Source organism: Hyla sarda, chromosome 4 (assembly GCF_029499605.1).
Source record: "Hyla sarda isolate aHylSar1 chromosome 4, aHylSar1.hap1, whole genome shotgun sequence".
Taxonomy (NCBI): domain Eukaryota; kingdom Metazoa; phylum Chordata; class Amphibia; order Anura; family Hylidae; genus Hyla; species Hyla sarda.
The window spans coordinates 37,206,051-37,218,730 of NC_079192.1; the positions used below are offsets into that span (position 1 = coordinate 37,206,051).

General features: G+C 34.1%; 1 protein-coding gene across 7 annotated transcripts in view; it reads right to left on the reverse strand.

Annotated features, from left to right (window-relative positions):
• The window catches only part of PDE4A (phosphodiesterase 4A), a 1,221,221-nt gene that overhangs the window by 24,238 nt on the left and 1,184,303 nt on the right, over positions 1 to 12,680 (reverse strand). For all 7 annotated transcript variants that reach the window (XM_056570564.1, XM_056570566.1, XM_056570568.1 and 4 more), the window contains 2 exons: positions 4,453 to 4,546; positions 145 to 323 (listed from right to left, as the gene is read on the reverse strand). In XM_056570564.1, the coding sequence (XP_056426539.1) occupies positions 145 to 323; positions 4,453 to 4,546 (273 nt within the window). The remainder of the gene's footprint in view (positions 1 to 144; positions 324 to 4,452; positions 4,547 to 12,680) is intronic.

Consider the following 12,680-nt stretch of genomic DNA (forward strand, 5'->3'; position numbering starts at 1 on the left):
CCCCTGCTGCTCATCACTAGTCTTAGCTCATGCACCCTCACAGTTTTTATCATGTCGTTGACATATTCAGAGGTGGGTCCTAAAACACAAGTGATTCCATTTGCACCCCCCCCCCCCTTCCCAAATTTATGTGCTAGACCGTACCGTTCCGAGAGGCTCCTCCTGGTCGGTCTTCACTCCAAATCGAGGTATAGTAGAGTTGGTCAGGCTGGAGCTGTGGGTGAGCTTCTTGACGCCACTGATTTGGCACATGGTTTGCTGTTTCTTCTTCTTCTCCCGCTCCTTCTGTGTTGGGGAAGGGATCTCCACGTCATTCTGTTTGTCTGGAAAACACAAGTCCGTGATATTTACCGTCTTCCTCAGTATAAGCTGCGTATAAACTCCACAAAAATACCTAATATACCTTTTCGAAGCTCTAAGGTCACTTTTTTTTCTTGGAAGACTTTGCGTCTATTTTCTAATGCAGATACGCCGAACCTCAAGAGGTAGGTCGGTAAGGACAGGAGGAGGTGAACCAAAGGCAACTCCATTGACTCCTGAAAGTGATGGATGGGTCTGCTATGCAAGGAGCACGAGATGCTCTGAAGGCACGGAGCGGGAGGGGGACTCTGCATTTATAGGGCATCGGGGACAGCTGTTCTAAGTTTCCTCATAGCCATCTTACAGGAAGGACGGTGAAAACGTCCAGTTTACTAGCCCCACAATGCGTTACTATGATCAGATCATGTGTCTTATGGGAAGCGATTGCACTATTTACACGGCATTATTAACACTTCCATCTGTCCTGCGAACATTACACTAGTAGTTTCTGGTTTAACTCCATGCAGCTTTGCCAATCCTCCCCTCCCCACCCTGGCAGTAAGTGAGTATACGATTTCACAGCACTACCTATAGTAACAACAAGCAGTACACAGAGTTCAAAACCCACAGCACACTATGTTTGCAGATCTTTCACATGGTAAAATTAGCAAATTGGCATTTCTCCACCAATATTTGTTATCTTTTTTTCTGGGAAATCTGGATGACAATCGATGTGGCCACCAGCATTTTAAAGTAAGCCATTTATATTGGATAGCGGTCAACTAAATGCATGTCTGGCCGACAGCTCTCTCCCGATCCTCCCATAACCTGTACGATCGGCATTTGTTTCCAATACAGAGAGTGGTGGGGTAAGGCTATCCAAGTAACGGGAGGCACAGTTCATTCATAAAATGAGAACAGGAGAGAAATATATGGATGCAACCGAACAGTAAAATAATAAATGGATGGTAATGGGTGGTGCACGGATCAGAGAAAAGAGCACAAGCAATAGCAGTAAACAAGAAGGGATGATCCTGCACTCACCGCGTCCATCGCTGGGTCAAGGAAGGCACATGGAAGGAATGAGGGTGGAGGAGAAGACGGGGGCAGAGCCCCCGTCTTCTCCTCCACCCTCATTCCTTCCATGTGCCTTCCTTGACCCAGCGATGGACGCAGTGAATGCGGCATCATCCCTTCTTGTTTACTGCTATGGGGTAAGGCTATGTTCGCACAGTGGAAATTCCGTGATTCTGCTTAAAAACTTGCAGCGGAATTTTTTCAGTTTTGCATAATTTTGGTGTGCATAAAACACAGAATTCTGATGAAAATCAAAGCCCCATTGACTTCCAATGGAATCCAGAAAATAAAAAAGACATGTTCAATGTTTTTGCAGCGTCCAGAAAGCAGAGTTTCTGCCATGTGAACTAAGCAGCGGAATCCCCATTCAATTCAATGTGCAGTAAATATTGCTGAATTTCTGAGCAGAATTTTTCGGAGGATTTCCGCACAGAAATTCCGCTGTGTGAAAATAGCCTTAGGGTTGCTTGTCTATTCTGAGGGCTAATACATCAGGCATGTTGAAATCCAAGTGCCCGATTATTCTTCCCCCCCCCCCCTCTCCTATTGGGGGCCAGTCGGCCAGTCCTGACAAATAAAGACAAATCTTCCTAAATATTCAGCTATATAGGAACGGGGTCATAGCATTTTCACACTAGGGAGTGTTTTGCAATTTAGATATTTAGGAGAGCTGGTTAGAAACCATAAAGGGAGTCAGTTTTGGTGATTTACTATGTTTTGGGGTTGGGGAAGGCATTCAGGCTCTCAGGGGGGGATGGTGGGAGTTGTAGTCTTAGCCTGCTGCTTTCCAGTTGTCATAAGGCTCTGGTCTGACTACACAGATGTCTCATCGTAAACTAATCCAGCCTACGAGACGGCACACGCCGCTCCCCTGTTTCCCACAGCTGGGACTTTTTTAAAGGCAAAAACTAAATATACATTTAAGACCGGCAGACATAAATAATTTCCAGCGCGTTTCGCATCAGTCCTGCGTCAGAGGTTATTATTAATACACGATGGGATTACTGAATTTTTGTCTGCATGAGAAGAATGATTTACAAAAACCTTCTGACCACCCCGGGGTCATTATATCCTGTGTAAGGGAAGTCCCTGAGGGCCCAGACTGCAAGAAAAATAAATAAATAAAATCTATGTACTAAGGGCCCGGAGATGGGGGAGCTGTGAAGGGTCTGACCGGTGACTGGGATGGGTTAAGTGTGGACTAACAGGAGGAGTAAGAGGAAGACCAAGACTTGGCCTTGACTAGATGAATGTCCTTGTGGGGAGGGAGCTGGACCCCGTGTAAACATATTTTTGATTAAATAATGAAAGCTTTATCACCTATCATGATTGCTTAAAGGGGTACTGCAGCCAAAATGAACTTATCTCCTACCTTCAGGGACCCGACTCAGAGTGAGGAGCACACGCTCCATTGATTTGCTATGGGAGCTCCGAAGAGACCCAACCAATGGGTCATGGAAAGGAAACAAACACCAGACCTGTCCTGGGGAGGCGCAAAATCAGACGCCGTAATAGGGGTTTCATTTCAACCTTTGCTATGGGGACCCCTCTCTCCTATGTACGCCTGGGCAGACATTAGGGTACAATGAACTGTTTCTAAACCTTGCAGTTTTCTGAACTACAGAATAATTGGGGACCCGTCCCCTTTTCAAGAGGACACGAATAGCGCACATTTTGCGTTTTTTAGATATCTATTGCCCCAATACATTAATGATAATGGTGATAACTAGACTGCCGAACCCCAATATAATACATTGACTTTCCATTCATTTAGCTTTGTAGAAGTTGTTTTGCTTTTCTAATGTTTATAGATTCCCCAGAGAAATCTGGAAGGAGACTCTGGACTTTGTCACACCAGACATCTCCATGGAAATCCGAAGGACTTTTACAAAGACTAAATAAATCAATGGCCGGTTTAATAGATTCAGGTTTCTAAAATCCTACTGTAGATTTATAAAATTTTAGTGATAACTTAAGACTCCATTAAATCTGACCAGTATGATTCCTACCTGATCACAATAAGATATATGAAGGCACGTTTAGTGGACTTAAAGGGCTACTCCACTGCCCCAGTGTTCAGAACATTTTGTTCCGAACGCTGGATGCTGGCTGCGGGGGTTCTGACGTCACGGACACGCCCCTCGTGACATAACACCACGCCCCAGAAGACCACACCCAGCGTTCCGAACAAAATGTTTTGAACGCTGGGGCAGCAGAGTACCCCTTTAAATATTATATATAAACCACTTCCTAAGTTGCACCTCTTATTGTTCTGACTGACTCCTCAGTGTCAGCACAAGCTCTCCAGGGGTTCAGCGCACAAAGGGCTGATTTCCATTACAGCATCAGATTTTTGGCACTCACTGGTGTCACTCCACAATGAGAATTCATAAAACAGTCTTTCTAAGGACAACACCTAAAGGGTTACTCCGCTACCCAGCGTGCTTCCGTGTTCACGCTCGCCCCATCATGAGGTCACTCCCCATCATGTGACTTCACGTCCCGCCCCCACAATGCAAGTCTATGGGAGGTGGTGTGACAGTTGTCACGCCCCCTTCCCATAGACTTTCATTGAAGGGGCAGGCTGTGTGACGCCACGAGGAGGGCGGGGGTGCACACGGAAGCCCGCACACAGCATTAGGAACTCAATGTTACGGACGCTGGGGAGCGGAGTAACCCTTTAAAGCTCTTGAACTAAAAAATGTCAATATGTCTATGGCTAACAAAGATACATAGACCCTGACCAGAGTCATAACTAGGTTTTCCTTTCGGAGGCCAAAGATTTAGTTTCCCTAACCATGTAACTATGGTATATCAATGTTTCGTAACCAGGGTGCCTCCAGCTGTTGCAAAACTACAACTGCCAGCATGCCCAGACAGCTGGGCATGCTGGGAGTTGTATTTTTGCAACAACTAGAGGTACTCAGGTTGGAAAACACTGATCTATACCAACACTTCATTGGTTGACCCAGAGCAGATGCTCCAATGTCCTATCACCCCCTCAAGGTAAACCCCTGAAGGGACCCGGAACTATGTCACCGCCAAAACTATAAGCACTTCGAAAACGCAACTCACCGAGAAAGGTGCTGGAAATATATTCTGAGACCTGGTTCCCAGAACGGCTCATTTCAGACAAGTGGGTCAGCTCACGGTTCAGCATTCTCTTGAACTGCGGATGAAAGAATAAAAATTAAGAATAAAGACCAAAAGAAAAAAAGAGTGCGAGCAAAGTATCTTCTACTTATACAGATGTACTTTGTCAAAGTTTTGCAGTTTTGTCATTTTTAAGTTGATAACACAAGATTTAAAAAAAAGTGAGCATCACGATGCACAACAGGAACCGCTGTATGTGTTTATTTGGTATCACAATGTATGATTGCACTAGATATGAAGCGTGGCCACCATCAAGGTTGCACAATGAGTCCATGCATTGCTCAGCAGATGAGATTGAAGCTGATTGTGGATTCTGAGCTAATGATGCTACAATCACTTTCCACAATCATGCAATTTCCATTTACCTGCACTAGAATAATTATTTCCTATCTCGAGTCGCAAAAATATTGCGCAATGCTTCACTTGCGCTGCATGGTAGAGAAGTATTTAGGGCTAGCGGTAGAGAATTGTAAAGATGATGGTCATCCCATCAATATATAAGCTTCAGAAGATGAGATGGTCACTGGCGTCTACCTCATATATATAAATATATATATATTTTTTTATAGATTTCCATACATCCACACACACAATAGAATTCCAGACGTCAGCTCCCCAGTGTGTCAGGATTCCCACCTTGATGTATCCCCAGGACACGGAGCGCAGGTAGTTGATGTCCGGCATGGTGACCGCCTTGTAGAGTGAGATCTCAGCTGGAAGTTGTGAGCACTTATCGTCTTCCTCCTCCGTTACTCTTCTTACTACATCCCCAGAGTTCTTAGTGAATCATCATCTCATCCACATGTGTGTTCATAGCGGCAGCAGCACATGTGCAGGTATAGACCCCACCACCGGCTCATCACCAGGGCTCATCACTTAGACCCATGTCTCTCTCATATGTCAGATCCTGCACTGTCTCTGTTCACTCTTTTAGTACCCCAATTTATTTCTATCCCTCTCCAGCTGGAGACTCTCTCTCGGACGTCCCCTCAGACCCTTCTCCTGCCTCCTTTCTCTCACACCACCTCTGTCTCTTTCCTCTTGCCTGGAAAGACCTCTGTTCTCTCAAACTCTGTCTGTCTTGTCTCTCCTCTCACACTCGGTCCGTCTCTCCTCTCACACTCGGTCCGTCTCTCCTCTCACACTCGGTCCGTCTCTCCTCTCACACTCGGTCCGTCTCTCCTCTCACACTCGGTCCGTCTCTCCTCTCACACTCGGTCCGTCTCTCCTCTCACACTCGGTCCGTCTCTCCTCTCACACTCGGTCCGTCTCTCCTCTCACACTCGGTCCGTCTCTCCTCTCACACTCGGTCCGTCTCTCCTCTCACACTCGGTCCGTCTCTCCTCTCACACTCGGTCCGTCTCTCCTCTCACACTCGGTCCGTCTCTCCTCTCACACTCGGTCCGTCTCTCCTCTCACACTCGGTCCGTCTCTCCTCTCACACTCGGTCTGTCTCTCCTCTCACACTCGGTCTGTCTCTCCTCTCACACTCGGTCCGTCTCTCCTCTCACACACGTTCTGTCTCTTCTGTCACACACGTTCTGTCTCTTCTCTCACACACGTTCTGTCTCTTCTCTCTTGCTCCTCACAAAACAGTCTCTTCTCTATATAGACCGCCTGCCATGTAGAGAGATCTTTCTTCCAAAATTGATGATCTCTCATCCTCCAGTCCAGGAAAAGCTGTGGTCTCTTTCTTGTGAAGTCTCCCGCTCCACAATCTTGGATGACTATGCTATTTTCCAACTTGGTGGGGTCTCCGATCCCTGCTGATTTATATATCCATTGATCCCAGTAAGACTCTCAAAGATACATTCCCTTATCCACATGTCCTGCTATGACGACTGCTCCCTCTGCCTGACACAATCGTCCTTGTGTTCCCACAGTCTCCTCCTCCTGCATAGTAACCTATCTACATTATACATGTGTAACTAAAATACAACCTACATCAACAGCTGTACAATGTATACAACACAACCAGATATTATCATAATGATATCTATATATACTGATAATAATCACACTGTATAATGATATCTATATACTGATAATAATCACACTGTATAATGATATCTATATATACTGATAATAATCACACTGTATAATGATATCTATATATACTGATAATAATCACACTGTATAATGATATCTATATATACTGATAATAATCACACTGTATAATGATATCTATATATACTGATAATAATCACACTGTATAATGATATCTATATATACTGATAATAATCACACTGTATAATGATATCTATATATACTGATAATAATCACACTGTATAATGATATCTATATATACTGATAATAATCACACTGTATAATGATATCTATATATACTGATAATAATCACACTGTATAATGATATCTATATATACTGATAATCACACTGTATAATGATATCTATATATACTGATAATAATCACACTGTATAATGATATCTATATACACTGATAATAATCACACTGTATAATGATATCTATATACTGATAATAATCACACTGTATAATATCTATATACTGATAATAATCACACTGTATAATGATATCTATATATACTGATAATAATCACACTGTATAATATCTATATACTGATAATAATCACACTGTATAATGATATCTATATATACTGATAATAATCACACTGTATAATGATATCTATATACTGATAATAATCACACTGTATAATGATATCTATATATACTGATAATAATCACACTGTATAATGATATCTATATATACTGATAATAATCACACTGTATAATGATATCTATATACTGATAATAATCACACTGTATAATGATATCTATATATACTGATAATAATCACACTGTATAATGATATCTATATATACTGATAATAATCACACTGTATAATATCTATATATACTGATAATAATCACACTGTATAATGATATCTATATACTGATAATAATCACACTGTATAATGATATCTATATATACTGATAATAATCACACTGTATAATGATATCTATATATACTGATAATAATCACACTGTATAATGATATCTATATACTGATAATAATCACACTGTATAATGATATCTATATATACTGATAATAATCACACTGTATAATGATATCTATATACTGATAATAATCACACTGTATAATGATATCTATATATACTGATAACAATCACACTGTATAATGATATCTATATATACTGATAATAATCACACTGTATAATGATATCTATATATACTGATAATAATCACACTGTATAATGATATCTATATATACTGATAATAATCACACTGTATAATGATATCTATATATACTGATAATAATCACACTGTATAATGATATCTATATATACTGATAATAATCACACTGTATAATATCTATATACTGATAATAATCACACTGTATAATGATATCTATATACTGATAATAATCACACTGTATAATGATATCTATATATACTGATAATAATCACACTGTATAATGATATCTATATATACTGATAATAATCACACTGTATAATGATATCTATATACTGATAATAATCACACTGTATAATGATATCTATATATACTGATAATAATCACACTGTATAATGATATCTATATATACTGATAATAATCACACTGTATAATGATATCTATATACTGATAATAATCACACTGTATAATGATATCTATATATACTGATAATAATCACACTGTATAATGATATCTATATACTGATAATAATCACACTGTGTAATGATATCTATATATACTGATAATAATCACACTGTATAATGATATCTATATATACTGATAATAATCACACTGTGTAATGATATCTATATATACTGATAATAATCACACTGTATAATGATATCTATATACTGATAATCACACTGTATAATGATATCTATATATACTGATAATAATCACACTGTATAATGATATCTATATACTGATAATCACACTGTATAATGATATCTATATATACTGATAATAATCACACTGTATAATGATATCTATATATACTGATAATAATCACACTGTATAATGATATCTATATATACTGATAATAATCACACTGTATAATGATATCTATATATACTGATAATAATCACACTGTATAATGATATCTATATATACTGATAATAATCACACTGTATAATGATATCTATATATACTGATAATAATCACACTGTATAATATCTATATATATACTGATAATAATCACACTGTATAATGATATCTATATACTGAAAATAATCACACTGTATAATGATATCTATATATACTGATAATAATCACACTGTATAATGATATCTATATATACTGATAATAATCACACTGTATAATGATATCTATATATACTGATAATAATCACACTGTATAATGATATCTATATATACTGATAATAATCACACTGTATAATGATATCTATATATACTGATAATAATCACACTGTATAATGATATCTATATATACTGATAATAATCACACTGTATAATGATATCTATATATACTGATAATAATCACACTGTATAATGATATCTATATATACTGATAATAATCACACTGTATAATGATATCTATATATACAGATAATAATCACACTGTATAATGATATCTATATATACAGATAATAATCACACTGTATAATGATATCTATATATACTGATAATAATCACACTGTATAATGATATCTATATATACAGATAATAATCACACTGTATAATGATATCTATATATACAGATAATAATCACACTGTATAATGATATCTATATATACAGATAATAATCACACTGTATAATGATATCTATATATACAGATAATAATCACACTGTATAATGATATCTATATATACTGATAATAATCACACTGTATAATGATATCTATATATACTGATAATAATCACACTGTATAATGATATCTATATACTGATAATAATCACACTGTATAATGATATCTATATACTGATAATAATCACACTGTATAATGATATCTATATATACTGATAATAATCACACTGTATAATGATATCTATATATACTGATAATAATCACACTGTATAATGATATCTATATACTGATAATAATCACACTGTATAATGATATCTATATATACTGATAATAATCACACTGTATAATGATATCTATATATACTGATAATAATCACACTGTATAATGATATCTATATATACTGATAATAATCACAATGTATAATGATATCTATATATACTGATAATAATCACACCGTATAATGATATCTATATATACTGATAATAATCACACTGTGTAATGATATCTATATATACTGATAATAATCACACTGTATAATGATATCTATATATACTGATAATAATCACACTGTGTAATGATATCTATATATACTGATAATAATCACACTGTATAATGATATCTATATACTGATAATCACACTGTATAATGATATCTATATATACTGATAATAATCACACTGTATAATGATATCTATATACTGATAATAATCACACTGTATAATGATATCTATATACTGATAATAATCACACTGTATAATGATATCTATATATACTGATAATAATCACACTGTATAATGATATCTATATATACTGATAATAATCACACTGTATAATGATATCTATATATACTGATAATAATCACACTGTATAATGATATCTATATATACTGATAATAATCACACTGTATAATGATATCTATATATACTGATAATAATCACACTGTATAATATCTATATATACTGATAATAATCACACTGTATAATATCTATATATATACTGATAATAATCACACTGTATAATGATATCTATATACTGAAAATAATCACACTGTATAATGATATCTATATATACTGATAATAATCACACTGTATAATGATATCTATATATACTGATAATAATCACACTGTATAATGATATCTATATATACTGATAATAATCACACTGTATAATGATATCTATATATACTGATAATAATCACACTGTATAATGATATCTATATATACTGATAATAATCACACTGTATAATGATATCTATATATACTGATAATCACACTGTATAATGATATCTATATATACTGATAATCACACTGTATAATGATATCTATATATACTGATAATAATCACACTGTATAATGATATCTATATATACTGATAATAATCACACTGTATAATGATATCTATATATACTGATAATAATCACACTGTATAATGATATCTATATATACTGATAATAATCACACTGTATAATGATATCTATATATACTGATAATAATCACACTGTATAATGATATCTATATATACTGATAATAATCACACTGTATAATGATATCTATATACTGATAATAATCACACTGTATAATGATATCTATATACTGATAATAATCACACTGTATAATGATATCTATATATACTGATAATAATCACACTGTATAATGATATCTATATATACAGATAATAATCACACTGTATAATGATATCTATATATACAGATAATAATCACACTGTATAATGATATCTATATATACAGATAATAATCACACTGTATAATGATATCTATATATACTGATAATAATCACACTGTATAATGATATCTATATATACTGATAATAATCACACTGTATAATGATATCTATATATACAGATAATAATCACACTGTATAATGATATCTATATATACAGATAATAATCACACTGTATAATGATATCTATATATACTGATAATAATCACACTGTATAATGATATCTATATATACTGATAATAATCACACTGTATAATGATATCTATATATACTGATAATAATCACACTGTATAATGATATCTATATACTGATAATAATCACACTGTATAATATCTATATACTGATAATAATCACACTGTATAATGATATCTATATACTGATAATAATCACACTGTATAATGATATCTATATATACTGATAATAATCACCCTGTATAATGATATCTATATATACTGATAATAATCACCCTGTATAATGATATCTATATATACTGATAATAATCACACTGTATAATGATATCTATATATACTGATAATAATCACACTGTATAATGATATCTATATATACTGATAATAATCACACTGTATAATGATATCTATATATACTTATAATAATCACACTGTATAATGATATGTATATATACTGATAATAATCACACTGTATAATGATATCTATATATACTTATAATAATCACACTGTATAATGATATCTATATATACTGATAATAATCACACTGTATAATGATATCTATATATACTGATAATAATCACACTGTATAATGATATCTATATATACTGATAATAATCACACTGTATAATGATATCTATATATACTGATAATAATCACACTGTATAATGATATCTATATATACTGATAATAATCACAATGTATAATGATATCTATATATACTGATAATAATCACACCGTATAATGATATCTATATATACTGATAATAATCACACTGTATAATGATATCTATATACTGATAATAATCACACTGTATAATGATATCTATATATACTGATAATAATCACACCGTATAATGATATCTATATATACTGATAATAATCACACTGTATAATGATATCTATATATACTGATAATAATCACACTGTATAATGATATCTATATATACTGATAATAATCACACTGTATAATGATATCTATATATACTGATAATAATCACACTGTATAATGATATCTATATATACTGATAATAATCACACTGTATAATGATATCTATATATACTGATAATAATCACACTGTATAATGATATCTATATATACTGATAATAATCACACTGTATAATGATATCTATATATACTGATAATAATCACACTGTATAATGATATCTATATATACTGATAATAATCACACTGTATAATGATATCTATATACTGATAATAATCACACTGTATAATATCTATATACTGATAATAATCACACTGTATAATGATATCTATATACTGATAATAATCACACTGTATAATGATATCTATATATACTGATAATAATCACACTGTATAATGATATCTATATATACTGATAATAATCACCCTGTATAATGATATCTATATATACTGATAATAATCACACTGTATAATGATATCTATATATACTGATAATAATCACACTGTA